At 44.1% G+C, this 25427-nt stretch overlaps 1 protein-coding gene across 4 annotated transcripts; it reads right to left on the reverse strand.

The window, feature by feature from the left end:
- Positions 1 to 598: 598 nt before the first annotated feature.
- GTB1 (global transcription factor group B1) lies at positions 599 to 8750 on the reverse strand. 4 transcript variants are annotated; one of them, XM_087322792.1, is made up of 16 exons: positions 8652 to 8750; positions 8406 to 8498; positions 8142 to 8277; positions 7973 to 8051; positions 7694 to 7856; positions 7006 to 7135; positions 6495 to 6783; positions 6121 to 6402; positions 5887 to 5991; positions 5440 to 5805; positions 5225 to 5332; positions 4361 to 5143; positions 4105 to 4255; positions 2790 to 4027; positions 2492 to 2701; positions 599 to 2037 (listed from the first exon to the last, which is right to left on the reverse strand). In XM_087322792.1, the coding sequence occupies exons 1-16, from the start codon at positions 8680 to 8682 to the stop codon at positions 1060 to 1062; spliced, it is 5142 nt and encodes a 1713-aa protein (XP_087178918.1). In that variant the 5' UTR covers positions 8683 to 8750; the 3' UTR covers positions 599 to 1059. The 4 variants fall into 4 exon arrangements, with proteins under 4 accessions (XP_087178918.1, XP_087178916.1, XP_087178917.1 ...); XM_087322790.1 differs by having other exon boundaries at positions 8142 to 8271; positions 8397 to 8498; XM_087322791.1 differs by having other exon boundaries at positions 7694 to 7853; positions 8142 to 8274; positions 8397 to 8498.
- Positions 8751 to 25427: the final 16677 nt, after the last annotated feature.

Genomic DNA, 25427 nt, shown 5'->3' on the forward strand with positions numbered 1-25427 from the left:
CTGAGAGATCTTATCATGGTTCCAATGTTGGCTATATGCAATTCATGACTGCCTAGAGCCATTTGTGTATGTTATCCATGGATCTATATGATAGCCTCCATAGACATTCTTGAAGACTCTATTTGTTGTACCTACAAAGGAGGGTTTTAAAGAACCTGAAAGTAGTTTTGGCTGTGTAACTCCCTCTGATTATTATGGCTCTACATCATGCCATTGTCAGATAACAAAGTTCTATGAGTGTATCGCATTACATGTTTGTATGGTTTTTCATTACTCAACAAAGCATTGGCCTGAAGAGTCTACATTATGTATATTAATACAATGGCTACATGATTTGCAACCCCCCACAATTCTGTACTATTTAATTATGCTCCATGATATCATGAAGCTTGTCAGACTAAATATGTTATACCATATCGGTTATGTGAAACAGGTATTGTGATATGCAGCTGTACTGTAATTACATGATCTACACATTCAATTATGCTGAATTGCATCCCCAGCTTTATTCAAATCAAAATACACAGTGACAGTACATCTAGCAGTCCGCTAGTTCATACTCATTGTGTAAAATACAACATTTCCTTGTCATAAAGAATTATGAAAAGATTTTATCTGTCATTAAATCATTCTAACCCTATTTTCCTTGCATTTTATAAGACACAAAAAAGATGAGAATGACTGCCACTACTAAATGAAAGTTTGGCAGCAACCTGCAGATGGTGCTAAGAAAGGCATGATCTCCGAATATTCTTAAAAATGTACCATTTTTTTAATCCAGGTTGCAGAAAAACCAAGAATATTGATTCATAAATGAGGGGAAACTATTCATTTCAGATACTCTCAAGTCAATGATTCCTGATCAGGGAACACGTTGACAATCTTCTGAAATGTTCCGATCTGATGTGCTCTTGGTCTTGAATGTATTGGATGGAGAATCCAGAGCACAAAGAAAGCATAAAAATCAAACTATTTTATATAACATCGTGTATATCACTGATGCAAATACATCTAATCCCCTCAACAAATGCTGCGTAGTAACAGCATCATCATTTACAATCACCATCCTTTGTCTCCTCCAGCTTCCGCAGGCTGTCCCCATCCATCATCTGCAGCAGTATTAGAACTTTTACCAGTATTTTCTTCGGCCCACCCACTGTTGCTACTGATCACAGGGGCTGCTCCCCAGCCATGGTTAGGTGTTGAATGACCCCGACCATCATCACCACCTCTTTCTCTATCAGACTTACTCGTTTGAGATGCCATCCATCCACCACCAGACTTTTCTTGTCCCCAGCTACCTCTGTTGTTATGCCCCCCACCACCATCTTTTCTCCCTTCACCTCCACCATTTCTCCCTCCCCTCAACCCAAACCTTCCTTCACCTTTAAAACCTCCCTCCCCTCTTCCTTCCCTCCCCCTTCCACCACCTCTTCCCCTCCCACCATGGTGTTCATGCTGTTCTCTCCCCCATCCATCTCCTCCACCCTCGTTTGCTCCTCTTCCCCACCCCTGATTACTCCAATCCATTGCTGGCGATAGAGGGGCCCTTGAACCAGCTCTTTCCCAATTATTCCGATCAGAAATTTTTGATCCATTCCAGCCACCTCCTTCCCAACCTGAGCTTGTATGCCTCTCTGTCCCTCCCCAACCTCCAGGCCCTGGTGCAGGACTTTTCATTGGTACCATAGCAGCAAGCGATCTGTTAGGCTCCACTACAATAGGATCATTGACATGCTTCTGGAAGTAGCCCACCAGTTTATCGATATTCTCAAACATCCTTTTCCTAAACCTGTATCCCTTTGGATATAAACTTATGTATTCATGGTGAACATTTGAACTTCTTAGATACGATAACATGAAGGCCCCTGGATGCTCAAAGGAGACTGAAAACCCATATGCAATTCGGAGAGGATTCTGTGACTTTTCTTGTTTTAGCAGCGCATCTGTTTCTTCCCTTTTCCCTCGGCGGAACTTCCGATAGCGTAGCATTTCCTTCAGATTACTAACAAGAGGATCCACATAACAAGCAATCACCTGTACACACTACCCTTCATCAGCATTTGAGAAGGTACCAAGTTATTGATATTACTTGCATCCATTTAATTCCTCTCGCACATTTCTTAATTGCAGAAAAGCAAATTTACAAAGGTAACATTTGAATTTTGATATCACAGAAAGGGATAGTGAGCATCAGAAGAGTTTCAAATTCTCCTGGAATAGGTAATACCAAAGCACGAAACAAAGTTTGGATGTATTTCCCAGCACATTCCATTCTCCCATACAAAAACTAACCATGTCATGACAACTAATATCTAACTAAACATGCAAACGACTTGCATAACTGAAAAGTGAATGTGATGTCAGTTTTAGGAACTCAAATTCAAAACATAATGCATGGCATGATAACTTTGCAAATAGATTATGTGAGTTGCAAAATTTTGGGAATTCCCCCTATCTCTTAATACATAGACATATCATACACACGCACCTCATCAAGATCTTCAAATGTCTCCTCCCCAATCTTTAAGGTTTTCCCAAGGCTCAGAAAACTTCTAACATCTTTGCTATCTTTTCCGCCTTCCAAAATATCTATATGAGTATACACGCCATCATAAAATTTGAGCGTAACAGACAAATGTGTAGGTCCTTGGCTACTTGGACGAATGATTATTTCCCCCACATCCTTTTTTGCCAATGCCTGCAGATCCAGTAAAAAAATGTCTAAGCAGATAAGATGACCTATGACAATAAAAATATATATATAATCCTCTTTCGGAATAATGTACCTCTATGGCATCTGCCATGGATACATTTTGAAATTGGGGATGCACAATCATACGAGGCTTGAACGACTTCCTCTTCTCATCATCCTTCGCTTTCTTTGCTTTTTCTTTCTCATTGTGTGAATTCAAAGCTTCTTGAGAGAAATATGGCTCTTTCATTCGAATCTTTCCCCAATCATCTGTCCTCATGATAGCACCTTTACAAGTCAAATCAACAGAGTAGAAGCGAGGTGGCTTAGAATCTTTTGATTCTCCCACAATGATGCTTTTCTTGATATTCTTGATTCTACATGTAATCATACTCCCAACAGCGACATGATCCCTCAGGTCAAGATCTTTGTCGGGGTCAGATTCATCAGAGAAGTCATCCTTCTGTATAAATCCAGGCAGACCATTACCCATGTCACACTTAATTCCTCTTGGTGTTACTTCCTTCACGCTCACAGTTACCAGCCTACCCACTCCCATCGTGTCATCGTTTTCCCCAGTCATAAGTGTGAACAGTTCTTCTTCACTTGGAGAACGGTACGGGTAGCGCCACTCCTTGTACCCATGCAGAAGTTCATTAACTATATCCTGCAAAGTATAGAACTTTGAAATCCCATCTCTTTCTTCAACCATGTCAGAATACTTCTTGACATCCACATTCGTCAAGAGGACAGGATTGTCCTTGACATGCTCCACAGCCATTTCAAGAATCTCTTCCTCAACCTCTTCATGGTTTGCCTCCTGATGTTCAGTGTAGGCAGTTTCTGCCATATTCTTGGCAAGCTCGTAGGACTCTGGATGAATCCGTGTATCATCCAATGGATCCATTATCTGATTTGCAGAAGCAGCTTGTCCACTATTGCGGATACGAAGAAATGCACATGCATTAATAAACACGGTTTTCTTCATTAGCCGAAGTGAGATAAGCATCTCCTTTCTTGTGGAAATCCTCCCCACTCCCTGAATTGAACGCTGAATAGCTGATGCTTTGCGAGCCCCAAGACCACAGACAAATTGTAATGGTGCAAATAGCCATTCATGAGCTGCAGCCATATTGATATCCACTCCCACCTGATTGGTAACACTAACCATGACTTGCTGTATAACATCATACCTCTCATCATCAGTGAGAAAACTCTGCATCTTATGAAGAGTACATGATAGTATCTCCCTGTTGGGTCCGCACAAAGACGCCACCATTGCTAAGGGATTCTGAAGATACCTTCCCAAATAAGTAGCTCGTCTTACAATCCCTAAAATTCAAAAATAGGTTACTAAGCATGGAAGAGAAAAGTGATTAGTTTACTGAATACATCGGACCATTTCGTACCTGGTTGACCTGGAAGTTGCTCCTTTGATATACTTGAAGCTTCATAGATACGGGCTAATGACTCGTCCACAAGGTCTTTACTTACATTCTCTAGACCAGCTCCATCTTCCCCAAGTTCCTGGGGATGGTCCTCTACAATATTCCAGATTGCCTGTATGCACAAAACTGAATTTTTAAGAGCACAAGAAATTTTAGACCCATCTTGAGAAATGCTCTTTGATTACTAAAGAGTTAAGGTGGGGCAGCATAGAAAAACCTTTGTGATTTCTTTTCTCAAAGTCAATGATCTTTGGCCTGCAGCACCCACCACCACTATTTCTGGTTGATACTCTATCAAAAACTTTGAAAGCCGCTGAAGATCGTTATGTTTCCTTGGATCATTTTCACCACTTTGGGATTCAGAGACCAAATGTGGTGTGTAGAGGGTATTAAGAACCTCACCAGAAGAGTCTAGCATCACAAACGTTGTAGGAGGTTTCAGAGAGCCACCATAACAAGCAGCCAGAACCCTTGGTGCTTCATCATCACCAGCATGATCTTCATGTTTATTTCCCCATGGAGCAGTGGCTACTTTATTCCATAAGGAACTTCCACATTCTCTTGAAACCCACTGTTTTCCCTGTATGGTCAAGAGCATCCGTACCTCTTTCTCAATCAATGGTAAAAGCATATTTGTGACCACATCGGTAATGATCTGTCTTCGTTGCTCATTCCATAATTGAGCAGTTCTGCTCACACCATCACTTAGATAATATGTTTCAAATTCTTGCATAATTGATGAGTCTAGTACATCCTTTGGTAAACTAACAGTGACCTCTATAAGTTTTTCCTCTTCCGCCTTCTGTATTATCAGCCACTGACCATCCTCGAATGCATTGACTGGTTTGTCAACAATCCACTTCACAATAGCATAGTCATGATATGCATCTATGACAGAGTTTCCTTCTTTTGTTGGCTTGGTGTTCACTACCGCTTTTTCTAGGAATATGTTCCGAATGTATTCGCGAACAGCAGGGTCAGCGCTAATCTCTACTGCTGCCTGCGTGTATATAGAAAATCATGTCACTACAAAACATAACAGCACATAAGAATCAATATGCATTTCATCATTATTGCAGACCATGTGCCGTGCTCCACGAAGCACAGACTGTGGATCCATCCCCTCTCTTTGTATATGTTCCGATGCTACATCTTCTGGCATTGATGATGAATCCTCAACTTCATGCCTCTGAAAAAAGAAAGAGGAGAAAATGTTCATCACACCCAATGTATATATATACATACACACACAGATAGAAAACTACTATTTTCTTCACAAAATAGATGATTTGTAACCTTATAGAATGCTTGTAAGTTTTCACCAAATTGCTCTGCTGTGAGCCCAAACTGTTTAGCTATTACACCGAATCCATCCTTTCGGTAAATGTTGTATGATGACCTGCGCTTCGGTCTCTTAAACTGGCCTTGTTTAATTTCTTCATCTGGCGGGAAGTAAAGATTGTATTTTGCATCCACATCATCCACTGCTGCCTGAGATCGAGCTTCCTGCAGAGAACCAACCAATCTCTTCAACAAATCAAAGTCTGCAGTGTCCTTCTCCTCCTCGAAACAAGCCCTCTTCTCATAGGCTTCGGTAAGGACATCCTTTCTGCGCTGAAGTGACCACCATCTTTTATCCATTGCAAAGATCTGCCACAGTAGCTAATGTACAGCATGGGGGAAGAAAATCAGAATTTGATTCTTTCAACTAGGATATAGAAAGAATCGTATCATGAAGCCAACCTTGAAATCTCTCAGATTTGTTTGTTCTTTGTAGCCTTTTACTGGTACAGGATCACCCACAAGATGAATGCATCCTTCTTTACGATACATTCCAATAAAAGGTATCTATGACAGAGAAGATCAAATAGCAGTTCTTACTTCTTTACACACAACAAAATGCTACGAATGCTGGAACCAAAATGCAATGTTTTACATATAACATAACACACTATCAGTATTTATTGCATTGTCTACCTCTAACTTATAGTCATGAAGCTGCGTCAAAACAAACTCGATTTCGGGCACAAATATTTTACGAATTCTCTCTGCCACCTTCCTTTGAATCAGTTCCTTATCTCTGATATCCAACTCTGACGCAACTTCTTGTCTTACCTCTTCCCTCGCCTTCGAAATAATGATCTCACAGTCGCTTGGCAATATTTTGAAAGGGAACCCAAAACATTGATCATAGATCCACTCTGCTTCTTCAATATTTGGTTCTTTCACAGGTATGGGACCAGTAACTTCTTCCAGAAGCTGTATGAAGAAAAGAAAAACAAGAATAGAAAATGATTTAGACAAATCACTGTTTATTTCAGTTATACAAGTGCATAAAAAACACCACTCACTTGCAACCTCTCCGGCATATCTATTTCTCTTATGCGGTTATCCTTCTCAGTCATGTACTTTTCCTCCAATACACTAGGCTCAAACTCATCTTCGAGTTTCTTCTTAGAAGACCTGCCAAGGCGATATCCTTCATCATCAGCTTCCTCGTCAAGCTGGTCAGAATTAAATCCAGACTTCCTCCGATCCAACAATTCTGTCACATCACCAAAGATCTCTTGTGCTTCTTGTAAAGCCATTGAAGATATCCCCGTTGCCTTTGATGGACCTCTTCTGCGTGTCTTGCTTCGTCTGCCATTCACGCATACATTACAAACAAGACGCAGAAAAACACAGAATATCTATATCTATATCTATACATAAATCCTATCTAAATGCACCTCTAGTGTGCATACTAATCTGACAGTATACCTGACAGGTTGACCATTTTCATCGATATCTATATCTATATCCATATCTACATAAATCTTATATAGATGCACCTCTAGTGTGCATACTAATCTGACAGTATACCTGACAGGTTGACCATTTTCATCAATATCTTCCTCATCAACAATGAAGTCCGCCATTTCATCCTCTTCCCCAATGTCTTCTTCCTCTTCTTCTACTTCCTCCTCTTCCCCAATATCTTCAGGAGGTGCTGCTGCTTTCAATGTATGTCCAATAGAGACAAAGATTAAGATAATGAAAACATGTGTTCTAAAGGCAGATGTCACGATTTTCAAATAAGTGATTAAAAATTACCCAACTAATTACATGTAACAACTTCTGTGTCCCTGAGGAAGTTGGATACTCTAGAAAGTTTTTATCTATTTTGATTTTCCTAGGTTTTATCATTAAGATAGAAATATGAGCTGCCTGCATTTTATTAATAAGTTCTATTGCTAAATCATTTTCAAAGTGCAGAAGTACACCTAGGAGATCCAGAACCATCAAAAGATTTGGTTTTCTTTTACAGTTCGAATTTGTGAACCTGACGTAATTATAGTGAGAATAAGAAAGTAAGCTATTATAAGCTAATAACTTCACAGAATTCCGCTCCAATGCTTGGAAATAATATTCCAATATTTTTGCATGTTTACCATTACTAGTATGAATAGGACATCACCTAACAAAAGTTATTTTAAGGTAATACCTTCACCATTACCCAACAACTTACACTTGGAAGAACAAAGCTAATCTATTTACTATAAGTTAATACCTTCACCATCACCAAACAAAGTGCGTTTGAGCTCTTCCTCTGCATTTCGGCCATGCCTGGTGCCTTCTTCCAAATCCTCGTCATCTGAGAATCCAGTTTGCACAGCCCCACTCGAGACTTTACCAGCCTTCTTCAACCTCTTGAACTTGGTCTTGTTGCTCTGCTGCAAACAAAAATACTTGCATTACTTGATATAAAATCATTGTCGAGAAACCTCAGATCATGTTTCAGAATTACACTAAAATGCACATATAAAAAGAAAAAGTGATTAATCCTAACCCTTCGGAAACCAGTCACATTTGCTTCTTGTAGGAGTTCATAATCATCTTCATCAAGCTCGTAGTTTTCTTCTGCATCTCTGAAGACCAAATATACGGAATTTTCACCAAAACTGGAGAGATCCATACTGAATTATATTTTCTTAATCTTCGCCAAAACTATAACTCACCTTTTCTTCCTTTTCTTCTTCTTTGCCTTGGCCTCTTCATCGCTGCTTTCTTTAGCTTCCTCCTCCTCCTCTTCTTCCTCCTCCACATCATCAACTATGAAGTCATCTTTCTCATACTCGTCTTGCCCCTCTTCTTCTGAGTAGGATCATTGAATGAACGACAGAAAGGACAAGAATTCACATCCACAATAGAACGAAAACAAGACGGAAAAAGAAAAAAAAAAACATATTCCCCACAGCGAAAAAGACGGGGACTCTCTTTACCTTCTTCATCGTCTTCTTCATCTTCTGCAACAGCCTCGTTGTCTTCGACGTCCTCTTCTTCGTCCTCATCCTCTCGTTCTTCAATCTCCTCCTCTGAAAACAGGGAAAGAAAAGGGAATTTGCAATGAAGAAGAAGAAGAAGATCTCAAGGCGGATGAAAGCAAAGGAAACAAGACCAGACAATCGGAAAAACAGAACAGAAACATATAGATAGAGGGGGGGGGAGAGAATTATTTTGAATCCTACCTTCGTCAGAGCTAACGGTGCGAGCTCCCATGGCGTGCGTCTCGGAGCAGAACAGAGCAGAACAGAACAGAAACAGAGCAGAGAAGAGAAGAGCAGAGATCTTCTGAAGAAGAAAGAAGAAGAAGAACAAAAGAATTAATGAAAGTCATGACCTTTTTACATCCTTATCTCTATAGTCTCTCCAAATTATAGAAATGGCCACAACAAGCTCAAGGATCTCCACAATATGTACATCTTATTTGTATACATATATAATGGAAAGCAATGAAAAGAGAGCTTTTCTTGTCTTCACAGATGCCCCCCGAAGCTCACCTCACAAACGCTCAATATATATGTATAATATAATGAATGGTTCCGTCTAATCGAGCCCGCAACACTCTATATAATGAAATGGTTCTGTCCAATCGAGCCCGCAATATCCGCACATTTTGTTATGGTTCGGACTGTATGTACGGTTTTCCATTGATCTGTAGGCGTGTTCTAGTGTAGCACATGGAAACGACACATGTGTTTGGCGTTGTTGCCAATGTCATGATGTGGCATGGCCGAAGGTAAAAAGAGGATAAAAAGGGGGGTCTCACCACAATCACAGGAACATATGTATATTTAACAAGATATTATTAACTAATAAGTAAAGGTAAATGGCTTAGTGGTTAGAGCCATTGATTAAGTACAAGAGGTGTAGAGTTGGAATTTTTTGCTAACACGGCACATTTTAAGTAATTATTGCCATTTGCTTTGAAATAGCCGCCTAGAGGGCTTATTTTGGGTTACTCATTTTGTATTTTGTGAGTGCACCATTAGGGCTTTATGAGATTCTTTTTAATTTTCTTCTTCTCCACTTACTTGGGATTTTAGGGTTTCTTCTTCGTCTTCTTCTTCTTCTTCTTCAGACTTGAAGGTTTCTTTTGTCTTCTTCTCAACATACTCGAGATTTGAGAGTTTTCTTCTTCATCTTCTTCACGAGTATTTAGAGTTCTTCTTTTTGTTGTTCTCAAGCGTACCTTGAGACCAATTCTCTATTGAGCACCATTACGTGTTGGTGGCTTCCAAGAAGGGGTTCAACAAAATCACACACTAGTTGTGAAAGGGGAGGACGATGTGACCTGAGGACACTACTTCAACTTGAGGGCCATTGTTGTTGAATGTAGATGAGGTCTCGGCGGTCCACTTGACTTACACCTTCATCGAAAACTCGACTATCTCCCCAACTTTCATTTTCGTGTATGCTTAATGACTATCTTGTAATCACGTTCATTATATCATTTCTCGTTACCACCATTATACTTAATCTTTACAAACATTTTGTAAACCCAACTTTATAAAGGGATTTCTTATATAAACGACCATCTACTTCTTAATACAAGGAAAATTTTAACTTAACCTTGTGTGCTTGTGTTAATCAAAGCCTAATCATGTGTGCTAATTGCCCTATGTGTCTTTGTGAACGAGAGAGTTCAAGGATACGAGTGAAAGGAAGTCGCGAAGGCAAAATCTTCTCCAACATACGTTTGAGTCCTCAGCTTTGTTCGAGTCCTTTGAATGTTCAAGTCACCATGAGCATTCAAGTTGTCGAGCATTCGAGTTCCCTTAATATTTGAGTTCTTCGAGCGTTCCCTCAACATTCAAGCTCCCTCTATGTTCAAGTTGCCATGAGCATTCAAGTTCCCTCTATGTTCGAGTTGCCAAGGACATTTGAGTTCTTTGCAAGGTTTCTATTCCCTAAGTTTTTGTTACAAAGATAATAATGCTTATTATGTTCAGTGGACTCGTCGAGATAATTCTTTATACACTTGATACAAATCCCCAAGAAACCTTGCTTTAGTGCCACAAACTTGGTTGGTAAGCTCTCTATATTTAAAAAACACAAATGTATTAGTGTTGATTCACAAATGCATTAGCAAAGTGTTGGGTAAGATCTCATGCATGCTTAACATTTGGTTCTTGTGTATGTTCACCACTTGGCCATAAGGAGAAATGTTATGACAAAAATTACAATGATTATGTCCCAATGTTTAAGTCATGCACAATGGTGGTCATGGGTTCAAGCCCCTTGTGTGATGTGTACCATTTTGTAGAGTCAAATGAATGAGAGTGTTATACATTCTTAGGGTTTTTGCTATTTTAAGGTTCATGTGTCTTTATCAAAAGAGCTATTTGAAGGGAAATTCATGTGCTTATGTTTGCCTCTTCTTAATTTTGAAGACAATAACAACGATCTCTTACATGGTTTCAAGCATCTCTCTCTACTTTATCCTCCTCTATAAACATCACAAAACCATGGCCACCATCAACTCAGAAGAATATCTCACCCTTGTTGTAGAAATGGAGAATCTTAAATCCAAGTTCGCATCTCTCGAATTAGAGCATCAACGTCTTCTTGGAGATCTACAAAAGGTTATTATGGAGAAGCAACAACAACAAGAGGAGTTTGCACGACGGGTGCACCGATTAGAAGTGTCTCTTGGATCTTCCCAAGGTCGCATGAAACCCTAGTGCTAAGCATCACCTTCATCGACTACACCGAATCCAGTTAGCGTTATCTTCACATCTTCAAACAACTCAAGCACAACATAAGACCAACACACATCGCCATCGTCTTAAGTCTCCTTTTAAGGTTGGTGACCAAGTATGGTTGCTTCGTCATCACATCAAGACTACCCGGTCATGTGAGAAGCTCGATTATATAGATGGATCCCAAAGTTTCCTATCTATGTGGGATATTTCACAATTCTATTTTACTTATCTTCTCAAACTTCATATTCACATATCTTGATACTTATTTATCCGTTTCATGTGTAGAAAAATGCGTTATAAAGCTCTTGAACATATCTATCTTCCCATATCAATCCATTAAGCTAATCTTAAATACTTATTTGACTAGTTTTCATATCATGTGTGAAAAAACACACAACAACGCCAATAGCCGACCGATCCTAAACTTGGACGAAACAATCGGCCAAGTTCTCATAGAGGACATCAGGCGAAAATCGATGGGACTAAACATTGATGAGTCGACAGAAGCCCATCACTTGACCGAGTTGTTCGACCGACAGAGTCGAACGAAAGAACAAGCCGACAAAATCGATCGACGCTACAACCGATCGAAAACAAGGGGAGACCGACCGTTGTCGAAGTCGAAAACGGGCCGATCAAGTGAGTATTGCACACACTACAAGAAAGTTGGCCACAATGTTTCTGACTACTGGTCATTAAAAAGAAAAGAGAGTGGTTGGCGGTCCGAGCGGAATCGGGGACGTTCCAACTCAGACCACCCTCCAATAGGCAACCAGATCAACGTTGCCGACACAAGATCCGAAGAAATCCTCTCCTTAGAGGACTCAATGATCAGAGAAGTCCTCTACAGTGCACAAGTTGCACACACATGGCTACTAGACTTTGGTGCCACATTTCACGTGACCCCCAACATTGAATGGTTCTCGAACTATTCAGTTGACACTAACGGCACAGTCCGATTGGGAAACGGATAGGAATGCAAGATAGCCGGAACCGGGGAGGTTCCTATTAGATTGCCAAATGGCAACACAATAACCCTGCACTGAGTTCGGCACGTACCTGATCTAAAGAGGAGTCTGGTCTCCATCGGCATGTTAGCCGAAGACGGGTATCGAACGACTCTACACGAGTTGACATGGGTGATCAGTCGAGGAAACCTCAAAATCGGTAGTGGGCACAAGTATAATAATCTATACCCATTGATGGCGATCAACTCTGAAGGGACCGTGAACATAACTGAGAAAACCAACCCAAACTTATGGCATGGCCGACTTGGCCACATGTCTCAAGCCAGACTTGATCGACTGTTGTCAGTCGACTACATTCTGAAACTCCAGGCAAAGACGAACTTCTGCGAGCATTGTCAATATGGGAAACAGATTCGAAGTCCGCACTCTCTCCACTACGAGACGGTACGACAACCCCTAAAGCTCGTGCACACATACATATGTGGGCCCATCCTAGAGTGATCACTAGGAGGCTCCCGGTACTTCATCACATTTGTAGATGATTGTACACAGAAAGTTTGGGCATACTCCATCAAGTCCAAAGATGAAGCGCTCAAAGTCTTCACTCGATGGATATCTGAAGTGGAGAACTGGTGGGGATATAGAGTGAAGACACTTCGATCCGGCAACGGAGGTGAGTACACCTCTAGAGCCTTTAAATAGTACCTGTCCGGAAAAGGGATCCGACACCAAAAGACCGTTCCCTACACACCCTTGCAAAATGGAGTGGCGGAACGGATCAACAGGATGATCCAAGAGAGGGTGATGGCAATGCTCCAGCAAGCCGGACTGAAGCTGGAATTCTGGGCCGAGGGATTGCAGACGGCAGTGTACCTAATAAATTTGGTGCCGTTAAGAGCAATCAGGCTCGAAGTGCCACAAGCACTATGGTTAAGCAAATAACCGACCTATGATAGGCTCTGTATATTCGGATGCAAAGCCTACACATTCATCCCTAGGGACAAAAGGATGAAGTTGGCACCCCATGCAACGAAGTGCATATTTCTTGGTTATGGAACCGATGGGGACTTCGGCTACAAGCTATGGGACCCTGAGAGCCGGAAACTGATCCAGAGCAGTGACGTGGTCTTCAATGAAGACTCTATCTTCTCTCAACGGAACCAACAAAAAACAATTGGTAAGAAGGTATCCTTTGAAGATGACAGCACTGTCGTAGAAGGACCGACCCATTGGGCCGAATTGGAGACTCGACAAACAGTTGAACTCCAACAAGCTGCCAACTTCCTGCCGACACCAAATCGGCAATATGTCCTATCGTCGAACTCAAAGACAAAGTCATCAAAGACACAACCGAATCGACTAGGATCGATAAAGGCAAAGTCACCAAGAGACAAGTTAGAAAAGAGTCGACGACAACCACAGGGGAGGACAACCAAACACCATCAAAATCCCAATATGGGGACGGAACACCGAACAAGACTCTTGATACAGATGGTTCAACTAATACCGATCGACCAACAGAGCTGATCGAAGGATCCTAACCAAACATCTCGGCACACAGGAGATCTGGATGAGCTCGAAGGCAAACAGAGTTCTACCAACCGGGCCTTGACTATGTCAACTACACGGATGCAGGCGAACCAAGCACCTATGAAGAAGCTATGGCCACATCGGATGCCGAAACATGGCTACAAGCCATGAAATCCTAAATGGACTCAATTCATCAGAATAAAAAATGGGAGCTGGTCGAACTACCACCTCGAAGGAACCCGCTACCTTGCAAATGGGTTTTCCGATACAAGTATGTATCCGACTCGGAGAAACCCAAGTACAAAGCTCTACTTGTCGCGAAAGGATTCAAATAGGAATACGGGGTCGACTATGACGAGATATTCTCACCAGTAGTTAAGATGACCACCCTCCGATTCCTACTAGGAGTCGTGGCGACAGAAGGTCTAGAGCTCGAGCAGATGGACGTAAAGACGACATTCCTACATGGAGATCTAGAAGAAGACATATACATGTCTCAACCGATAGGCTTCACGACGATGGGGGAGGACAGTCACCTCGTATGTCGACTAAAGAAAAGTCTATATGGCCTAAAACAAGCGTCGAGAATGTGGTACCAGAAGTTTGACTGCTACATACGGCAACTTGGATACAACAGATCAGACTCCAACCCATGCATGTATGTTCGACAACTAGCTGATGAGTCAAGGATCTATTTGGTCCTATACGTCGACGACATGTTGATTGCAGGAAGCAATCAAGTAGAGATCGGTAAGCTGAAGCGGAGCCTTCACACAAAGTTTGCAATGAAGGAACTCGGACAAGCCCGACACATACTGGGCATGAGCATAGAGCGAAATCGGACGACCAAAACTCTCCGACTCTCCCAGTCCAAATACATCCGCAAGGTGCTGAAGTGCTTCAACATGGAGAATGCGAAGCCAACACCGACATCGCTTCGGACGCCGATTGGACTATCAGATAGAGACTCTACTTCGACGAACAAGAAGAGAGAACTTAATGGAAAAATACCCTACGCATCGGCGGTAGGAAGCATCATGTACGCAATGGTGGTGACCCAACCCGACCTAGCCCATGCCGGTACATGTCAAACCCAGGAAAGAAGCATTGGAAGGCCGTTAAGCACATCCTTAGGTATCTAAAAGGAACCCTGGATGCATAGCTGACTTTCGGACTGACAACCTCAGCCGAAGTCGAAGGCTACACCGATTTCGACTATGCCCGAAATGCAGATAATCGGAAATCGATATCAGGCTACGTCTTCAACTATGGGGCAGGGCAATATCATGGAGGTCGAAACTTCAAGAGTGCACGACTCTGTCTACCACAGAAGCCGAGTACATAGCAACATCGGAAGCAGCGAAGGAAGTGATCTGGTTGCACCGACTGACTGCAAACTTCGGAATTGCAAGCCGAAACGACCGACTAGCGCCGACCATCTATTGCGACTCATAGAGCGCAATACACCTCATCAACAATCCCGTCTATCATGCGAAGATGAAGCACATTGAGGTGCGATATCATCATATTTGGGAGCTCATAAACGAAAAGAAACTCGAAGTCCGGAAGATCGACACCGAGGTGAATATCGCTGATTGCCTGACAAAGCCACTCCCATATCTACGCTTCGGAGCACTAAGGACAAAAATGGGGCTACAACAAGCGACCGAGCAGAAGAAAGCCGAACGAGGAGTAGAAGGTAAGATATGATCGGAACAATAACAACACATCTTATATATCTGCCGACTTGGTTGCATGCCGACCGACTTGTAACATATAAACTTAGATCACTTTTGTAATCTAGGCTTACGAGGGAGATAACCCCAAACACTTGTACATGCAAGAAAGAGTAGTCATTTTATAGGGGAGTTTGTTGGCATAAAAGGCCGACTCCTTCCAAGTTGTATCCGTTCGAGTGTGAACTCGTCAATAAGTTAGGGCTTAGTATATAAGCAAATACCTAACACTGTATAGCGTGACGAGTGACAGAGAGATGAAGTGTCTGTGTATTGTATCTCAAAGAGAGTGTGAGAAGGAAGAAATAAAGCTTTCCATTAGAGCTTGCACTGTGTAAGTCCACGCCTATTCTATTTTCTGTCTGCGTTGTTTGCTGATAAGAACCGTCAACATATCCATACACGTTTCCGCAAATCACACTTGTTACCCCACAACCCTGTGTTAGTGGCTAGTCCAGCCCAGGATTAACACATTTTTGGCGACCACGATTCCTGCGGAACGCAATCAACATTGGGGAATGGATGACTAGACTGACAAATGACCCAGTTGCCGAACGAGTGAGAAGACTAGCCGAGAGACTGCGGAGGCAGGAGGCCTACCAACAGGTGACCTACCAACAGGTGACCTACCAACATTCGGTAGGACCGGTGTCATAAAGGGATACAACCGATTGGTGCCACCACGATTCCACACTTGCCTCAACTACAACCACACATCTCGACTTGGTTTGGCGACCCAACACTCCTTGGAGATCCACCTGATTCGACTCATTGAAGTTTATTTACATTCTAGACTCAAAGTTCTTTAGTATTATTGTTCTTAGGGATTATTTGCATTATTTTGGAACAAATGTTGTGTAGTCAAAACCATGTAATGTATTTCATGTGCACGATATAACGCACATGCAAAGTTTCTCTATATGTGTACCACATGGCCCACATGCTTTATATCGCGCACATGCACAAGCTTCTCTAGGTGTGTGCCACATGGCCTACATGTAATGAATTCAATTTAGTATAAAAGGGGAGGATTATTGTCATGGAGGCGGGGGGGGGGGGACAATCAAAGAGTCCTATTTTGTAAAGGGTTTTTCTTTCGAAGAAATAGTGAATTTCCTATTTTGGCATTTCTTCTTCGTCTGCGTTTGAGGAGTAGCGTTGTACGGTATTTTCTTCATAACTCTCAATTCTGACGTCTATTTTCGACGTTCTATAGCTCGTTGGAAAGCTCTTCTAGAGGGCTTTTGGTTACATAGGTGGAATGATATAAGGTTTTTTGTCTTCACGGGTAGGGCTGCAAACCACTCGTGACTATTAAGATACTTCCAACTCGACTTCCCACTCTTCTCTTTCATCTTCTTATTTCCACTCTCCTGGTTCAGAACTCCAGCGGTTCTGCCCGGACACGCCAAGCTCTTATATACGATGTGCTTCGACACGACACCGGTCTTTTCCCAGAACGATTCGGCGTGTCGCGAAGGAGTCACTCCGGTTGCAGAACCAATAGACCGATGAAGGTAGTAGCTTGACCAGTTTACGGCAGGCAAAATCCATACTACAAGCCCTTGCCACATGCGTCGGCGAATCAGAGGCCTTTTTTGCCTTCGAGTCGGAATCGGACGATGAGCACAATATGCAGTTGAACTATTGAAGTAGTCACGACACCCTAGATGAACCGGAGGAAGACGATTCAGAGCACGAACCAACACCAAATTCAGAAACAACATTACCCACACTGCCGGCCCACAAGACAAACTATGAAAAGAACAACGTGCGGAAGCAACAGAAAGTAGAACGTAGGAAAACACAGGTTTAATGGAGAGCTTGGACACACACACAATATGTGGGAGAGACAGAGAGAGAGAGAATACACACAACTCTATTCAAAAAATAATACTCAGTATGTACATAGGATGTGCTCAGTGAGCACTTTTATACAAGTCCATACGGACTGACAGAAGTACTGACACATACTTCAATGCTCATAAATGAGCTCTACACTAACTCCCAAAATATATTCCTACGCGGAATATCTTTCCAACGGCCTCGCGGTTTACGCACCGCTATGGCTTCTCGTTGCGCACGGGTTTACGCATTGGTCCAGCCAATGTTGAGCTTGTATCTCAACACTCCCCCTCAAGCTCAACTTGAGGCTCTTCTGGTTCTTCTGGATCACCGCTCCGATTTCTACTAGCTTCACGCCTCGCTCGCGTTCCTTGATCTGTTCGATTCCGCGCGCCTCGACCCTTCCGGTCGGCTTGTGTGCTCCTCCGGCCCTTCTCAACTCCCTTGCTATCGTGGTGTTGGTGCCTCAGTTGATTCGGCGTCTCCAAATCAAACATCCGAACGGAATCAGCTTCCTTTGATTGGTTTTCTCTCTCATCCGAGTTGGCTTCATCTCCCTCATGCTTGGCTGACTTCGGTTCTTTCTTTCGGCTGCTTCCCTCACGTCCGCTTTCAGACTCTTTCGTGGATCCGCCCTGGGCTTCTTCAGCCGACCCGAAACCGAAATTGTCATTCGACTCGGTGTCACGGTCTCTTTCACTCTTTTCATGCTCCCTTCCGTGGTCTTCCAGGACTTCTCTCCCCCTCAAGTTCGGCACATTGAGATGTCGCAACCTAAGCGCACCCGAGAATTGTCGTAACTTGTCGAGACCAAGGGGCTTGGTGAAAATGTCGGCGGTCTGCCGATCCATCGGAACATACTGAAGTTCGACTTCACCGGAGAGGATACACTCGCGAACAAAGTGGTAGTGCACCTCAATGTGCTTAGTCCGGGTGTGGAAGATAGGGTTCTTCGCTAACTAGATGTTGCTAAGGTTGTCATAGTAGATCGTCGTCGGATCGGACACCTCCACATGCAGATCCTTAAGTAGCCGTTTAAGGCAGATGGCTTCGCATGTTGCGACAACCGCTCCTCTATACTCGGCTTCGGTGCTCGACAGTGCAACTGTCGGCTACTTCTTGCTACTCCACACAATCGCAGCGCTCCCAAGAGAGAATGCGAATCCAGATGTGGATCGGCGATCGCCGGCGTTTCCGGCCAATCAACATCGGTGTAATCGACTAACTGCGTTGCAATATCGGTTCGATATAGTAGCCCCCGGTCCTTAGTGCCACTGCCATACACCAGTATGCGTTGTGTGCACTGAAGGTGCTCCTCGATTGGCCGCACCATGAATTGACTAATCACATCGATCGGGTAACCGAGGTCTGGTCGAGTGATAGTCAAGTAGATGAGGCTTCCGATAATTGTCGGAACCACATCGGGTCGCAAACCTGTCCGGAGTCGGGGCGAAGCTTGACGGTTCTATCCAAAGGAGTCGAGACGGACTTACAATCTGCCATCCCGAACTTGAAGAGCATACCCAGCATGTAATGCCGTTGGTTGATCAGTATGCCTTCGGGGGTATGGATCACTTCGATCCCAAGGAAGTAATGAAGGTCCCCCAGGTCCTTCATGTCAAATGATGCCGCGAGCTGGAGTTGGAGCTTTACGCGGTCAATTTCACCTAGGTTAGCGCCGGTGATGACCAAGTCATCAACATAAAGTAAAATACTAACCGGCCTGAGTTGACCTTGCCGAATGAACAATGAAGAGTCCGATTTGTACGTCGCAAATCCCATCCGACGCAATCGCTGCGTGATTTTCGCGTTCCAAGCACGCGGGGCTTGCTTTAGTCCGTAAAGGGACTTCTTCAACCGGCAAACCGCCGAAGTGTTCATTCCAGAGTGAAATTCGGGGGGTTGTACCATGTACACCTGTTCCTCAAGCTTGCCTTGCAGGAACGCATTCTTGACATCCATCTGATGTAAATGCCACCCCTTCGCCGTTGCTACGGCTAGCAGAACACGCACGGTAGTCATCATCGTGATAGGTGCAAAGGTGTCGTCGTAGTCCATGCCATGCTTTTGCGCATACCCTTTCGCTACTAACTGGGCCTTGTATCAGTTGACCGAGTTGTCGGTGTTGTACTTGACCTTGTACGCCCACCTACATCTGATTGGGTTCACATCCTTTGGTGCGTCAACTAGGTCCTAGGTTTCATTCTCCGCCAATGCGCGCATCTCTTCCTCCATTGCGGCACACCAATTCGCGTCCTTCGTCGCTTTTGCATAGCTCTCCGGCTCACGCACTTCCGCTACACGCATCATGTACTTGTTGTATCCGAACCGCACAATAGGGTTCTTCTAGCGGGTAGATCGGCGTAATTGCTCATTAGCCGATGTTGAGGCTTTCTTGGCCGACGCGGACTTCGCTCTCGAAGGTCCGTCGTCGCTCTTCTCTGAGTTGGATTCGCGTCGATCCAACTCGCCCTTATCTGTGCCATACTCCGGCATCTTCTTCTTCCCTTTTTCTTTGCGTGTAAACCGTCTCCTCGGCTTCCTACGCAGGGAATGCATGGCCAAGTCTCCACTACTCGCCAACGCTTCTTCGAACTGGTCAAACCAACCTAGTCGCTCGTTCGGTCCACTTAGCCGAAATGAAATCGGACTCTCATCGAGGGTCTTGATTTCGCGGTCATTTGGAGGCATTTCAGCCTCGTTGACCTCATCGTTAGAACTCGGGTCCGGAGATCCGGAGTTGGAGTTGAGGTCTGGAGTCGGAGGCAAGTACCAAGACGCGTATTCGTCAAACACAACATCGCGGCTCACGCGAGCTTGTTTGGTTCGGAGGTTATAACACTTATAACCCTTCTGTTCGTCCGAATAGCCGACCAAGTTACACTTCTCGGCTTTCGCGTCTAACTTCCTCCATTTCTCCTTCAGCACATGCACATACGCAATGCTATTGAAAACTCTCAAGCGTCGTTGATTCGGCTTTCTTTCGAAATACAGCTCATGCGCCGACACTTTGTCTCCGATCCGATTTTGGATGTAGACCGTGGTTCGTACCGCTTTGGCCCAATAGAAATTGGGCAAGCTCTTTTCTTCTAGTATTGCCCGCGCCGCTTCCACAACCGACCAATTTTTTCTTTTGGGTATGCCATTTTGCTCCGGCGTATACCTGCAACTGAATTCGCGCCGAATTCCCATTTGTTGCAGATAACTTTGAATTGGCCGGAAAAGTACTGTTTTTCACCATCCGACGGCAAGCACTTGATCTTTCTCCCTGTTTCCCTTTCTACGAAGCTTTTGAGGTCCCGGAAATAGTCGAAGACTTCACTCTTCTTTTCAATGAGATAGATCCACGTGTGCTGCGTGTAGTCGTTGATGAAGGAGACAAATATCGATTCCCACCAAGACTAACGTTCTGTGTCGGCCCCCATACATCCGAATGTATCAAGTTGAGCTTGTTTTGGCTCCGGTTACGCTCGTTGGGGAAAGGAAGTCAGTGTTGCTTCCCTAGCTGGCAGGCTTCACAAATTTGGGCCTTCCAGCCATTGAATTTGGGCAATTCGAACACAACTTGTTTCGATTGCAAGTCCTGAAGCCTTTGATAGTTGACGTGGCCTATCCGCTTGTGCCACAAGTCAATATCCAATGCGACTTTTTGTCCTTTTGCGAACATTGCGGTGCCAACGTCATTGTTGTCAAGGATAAACATCCTCCCGTCTGTGCGCCCTTACGCAATAACTTGGCCTTCCTCCTCGATGAAGCACCCGAGATGCGTGAACCGGACTTGCATCCCCTAGTCGACGATATGCCCGACTGACACCAAATTCTTCGTGATTGTCAGGACGTGTAACACGTTCATGAGTTTCCCTTTTTGCCCGACATGGCTCAGGGGAACTTCACCGACATTCTCGATCGGATGCGGAGTGTCGTCTCCTGTTGCGACTACTCCCGATTGCATCGGTTTCTCAAGGTATGAGAACCAGTCCTTATGGCTCGTCATGTGGTTTGACGCGCCGGGGTCAACGTACCACACCTCGTCCAATTTCGGGGTGGTCTTCTTCATCGAGTTCGCCTCGTGTCTCATTACGAAGGCAATGACAGGAACTCAACGCTCCTTATGCACAAAGCTCGGCCACAACCGAGATTCTTTTCATACACAGAAAACAGGAAACGAAAACATGACTCAAAGGAGAGGAAGGTACACAGGAGGTTTACGTGGAAAACCCAAAGAGGGGAAAAACCACGGCAGCCCACAAGCTGCAAACTGTCACTATGTGGGAATGTACAACAGTGAGTTCACTGAGGCAACGACCTCGTGCTCACAGATCTTCGCCACAAGCGGCGGTTACAACAGAGGCAACAACCTCTTTCTCTCTCTCTCTCTGTTTAGGGTTTAGGGTTTAGGGTTTAGGGTAAACCAATTGTCTCATGGGCCAAATTTGGCCTTAGAAGACGTTAATACATCTTTCTTTCTTCCTTTCTCTCTGTACACTATTACGTGCTCTCTCTTCTTCTTGCACCAACAGGGAAAAATGACAACAACTATTAAAAGTTTGCCCTAAGTCATATTTATACTAATATGACTTTTCGGCTATTTACAAATATAGCCTCGATGGGCTCTCAGAAATATATTTACGAATATGTCTCTTCCTCCGGTTCTCACCGGTTCTGCACCATCCGGCTCTCTGTAGCTGGGTACTCCTCATCTGGTTCATACCGGGCCTGTATCATCCGGCTCTCCGTAGCCGAGTACTCCTCATCCGGTCTTCACCGGGACTGTATCATCCGGCTCTCCGTAGTCGGGTATTCCTCATCCGGTCTTCACCGGGACTGTATCATCCAGCTCTCCGTAGCTGGGTACTCCTCATCCGGTCCTCACCGGGTCTGTATCATCCGGCTCTCCGTAGCCGGGTACTCCTCATACCGTTTCGGCCTCGGCCGAGTTTGTTCGTTGGCACTGTTCTTCTTCCTTCCCATCCGGAGGGACTTGTCCTCCAACAGGCAACCCCCTTTTTGACTTTTTCGGATTCTTCAGCATAGTGCGATTCTTCCAGCACTCGCTCTCCTTGTGGCCTTTCTTGCCACAGTACCAACATTGTGCGACGGATTTCCCTTGCCGGTTCTTGTCACCTTGACTCCCCTTATTTCCGGAGGGCCCGGAATTGCTGTCGGCATCACTTCAGTGCCTTCTTCCTTGATCCTATTGGTCGCCACCATTGCACACCGACTCGCCTCGTCCGCCACAACCACGGGACTTATCTCCCTCTGTGTACATCATCTTGCTATCGGCGTGCGTACTCGTCAACGCACCAATGTGGTTCTCCTCTATAAGGAGCATCGACTGTAGGTCGAAAAACGACGACGTATTCTCCCGTGTGCACACAACAGTTCGGAGCGCTCCAAACTTCGACGCTAGTCCCCCGAGACAGATCTACACCATCTCACCTTCCTCGACATTCACATCGACGGAGGCGAAGAAGTCGCATATATCTTTGATCTTCGAGGTGTAATCAACCACAGACAAATCGCGTTGTCGCAGGTTGCTCAACTCTTGTCAGAGTTGGAGCTTTCGGGCTGTGGTGCTTGCGACGAAAATCTTTTTCAGATTTCCCCAAGCATCCTTCGGTATTTTCACATCCCGAATATAGCTCAGAAGTTGTTCGCCCACAAAAGACACGAAGCAGTAGAGAACTCTGCTCGCCGACTGTTCCCAAGCCGGGAAGTCTTTGTGTGTCGAATTGGGTGTTGTGCCATTTGTTCCGTTGACATAACTCCAATATCCATGCCCGAGCAGGTACTGGTGCATCTTGTACGACCAAGACGCGTAGTTGTTTCTGTCGAGCTTCTCGGTCGGAAGCGAGCTAACCATGCCTCAATCCATTTTGTTTTCCTTGTTCTTTACAGAGGTTAGGTTTTCTTCTCGAGCTAAGGTCGGTTGTAGAGGTTCTCAACCCTCGCGCTCTGATACCATGTGAAAAGAACAACGTGCGGAAGCAACAAAAAGTAGAACGTAGGAAAACACAGGTTTAATGGAGAGCTTGGACACACACACACAGTACGCGGGAGAGACAGAGAGAGAGAGAATACACACAACTCTATTCAAAAAATAATACTCAATCTGTAGATAGGATGTGCTCAGTGAGCATTTTTATACAAGTCCATACGGACTGACAGAAGTACTGACACATACTTCAATGCTCATAAATGAGCTCTACGCTAACTCCCAAAATATATTTCTACATGGAATATCTTTCCAACAGCCTCATGGTTTACGCACTCCTACTGCTTCTCGTTGCGCACTGGTTTACGCACCGATTAGACCAATATTGAGCTTGTATCTCAACACAAACCAAGACCAACAATCGGAGGGAATGACAAAGCACGAAACAACACCAGCATCGGACTGTCAAGCCGAGGAAAAGAACGATCGGATACCGACGCCACGCCCCACGCAACCTTCCGAAGAAGACATCATGTCGTCGTACCTGTACTCAAAGTACCGAGATGACCCCGACGCGGAAGCCCACATGTATGCCTTCTTCCAGACATGGGAAGTTAATCATGTCTCGTAGCGGTTGACGGACGCGGAAGGTGAACGTTCCAAGATTGCGAAATTCGGCATGACATTGGAAGGACGGGTAGCACGGTGGCATGCAAAGCACCTGCTCGGTAGCTTTGCCACATTCGACGCCCTCAAAACTAAATTCCTGTGATTTTCCCACCGTCAATTCTACACGACGTATTAGGAGTAACAGGAAATGATCCCACAATTTATCATCCGGTTCTAGACTTTGCACAGCCAACTGACTCGAGCACCTCCGAAAGATGAGGCAAAGTTAGTATTTTTGGCTGCACTCTGGGAACCCCTCCGAACAATGTGTGTAGTACTGGATTTCCAGACCAGCACTATGGATCAAGTCCTTGACAGGGCCTTGGAGATGGATAAGAGCAGTACCTTGATGTTCATGGGGGCTCTCCAATGAGCTCTTCCTAAAGAAGAAGATCTCTGTTTTCGCCAAGCAGTGCAATGCACAACGTGCATGAACCCGAGACATTCCACATTAGAATGCACAATGAGGATGCACTGCATGCTATGCCACTCTTGGTCACATACTATGGACCGGTGTGAGTATAATCTATTAAATCGACAAGTGGCACCAGTCTGACACATTCAGCATCACTAACAACAATGGGCTAAGAGGGCATCCTTGGCGAACGGATCTTGTGAGGGCAATATCTGATGTAACTCCCCCATTAAGCATTACTCGAGACACCGCATCTTGTCCTAATAAAAATATGAGGCGAGACATGCGAGGTCCAAAGCCCATTGTATGCATTAACCCAAAAATAAAGGATCAATTAACATGATCATAAGCTTTCTCCAAATCTAATTGCACCATAATCAATTCTTGATGAGTGTTTCGAGCATAATCCATGGCCATTTGAACATTCAACACATTATGCAATATATTTCTACCTGCAATAAAACCATATTGGGCAGGATGTACCAACTTTGGCAAATACTTTTGTAATATATTTGCCAAGACCTTTGTAAATATATTATACAACCCCCCCCCCCCCCCATCAAAGAAATAGGTCTCCATTGATGAAATGACTCGGGAGATGCCACCTTTGGAACTAATTTAACTAGACCAACCTTCCAAGCTTGAGGCATACGACCAAAATCCCAAGAATGTTGAAACATCAAAGTTAAGGGCCCTTTTAAAATATTTGAATATCGCTTAAAAACTTCATTTGTCAAGCCATCCCAACCGGGACTCTTACCACTAGGAAGATGCCTTAAACCGTTTCCACCTCATCCTCAGTGAAATTTGCATCCAATTCATGACTAATGGGGTCATGCACAATACATCCAACCACATCATAAAACTCATGACGTGCTCTACTCACCTCATTTGTCATTAGCAATTGTGGGCCAATTAACTCCTTAAAGTAATGAATACATATATCAATTATTGTAGTAGGATCCATTATCAATCCATCCCCTTGCTTCCCATGTACCACATTAGATCGAACATAAGTAGGATGTAATGCTTGGAAAAACAAATGAGATTGACATTGATTATCTACGAGCCCATCCCTGAGTTGTCTCATCTTAGCATAATGATAACTTTGGCATTACAATTGAGAAATAATAACACGCAATTGACTCTAGATATCCAAAA

This window comes from Azolla caroliniana, unplaced genomic scaffold, assembly GCF_043228905.1.
Source record: "Azolla caroliniana isolate FFs.n. ecotype wild unplaced genomic scaffold, voAzoCaro1.0.p SCAF_7, whole genome shotgun sequence".
NCBI classification, from domain to species: domain Eukaryota; kingdom Viridiplantae; phylum Streptophyta; class Polypodiopsida; order Salviniales; family Salviniaceae; genus Azolla; species Azolla caroliniana.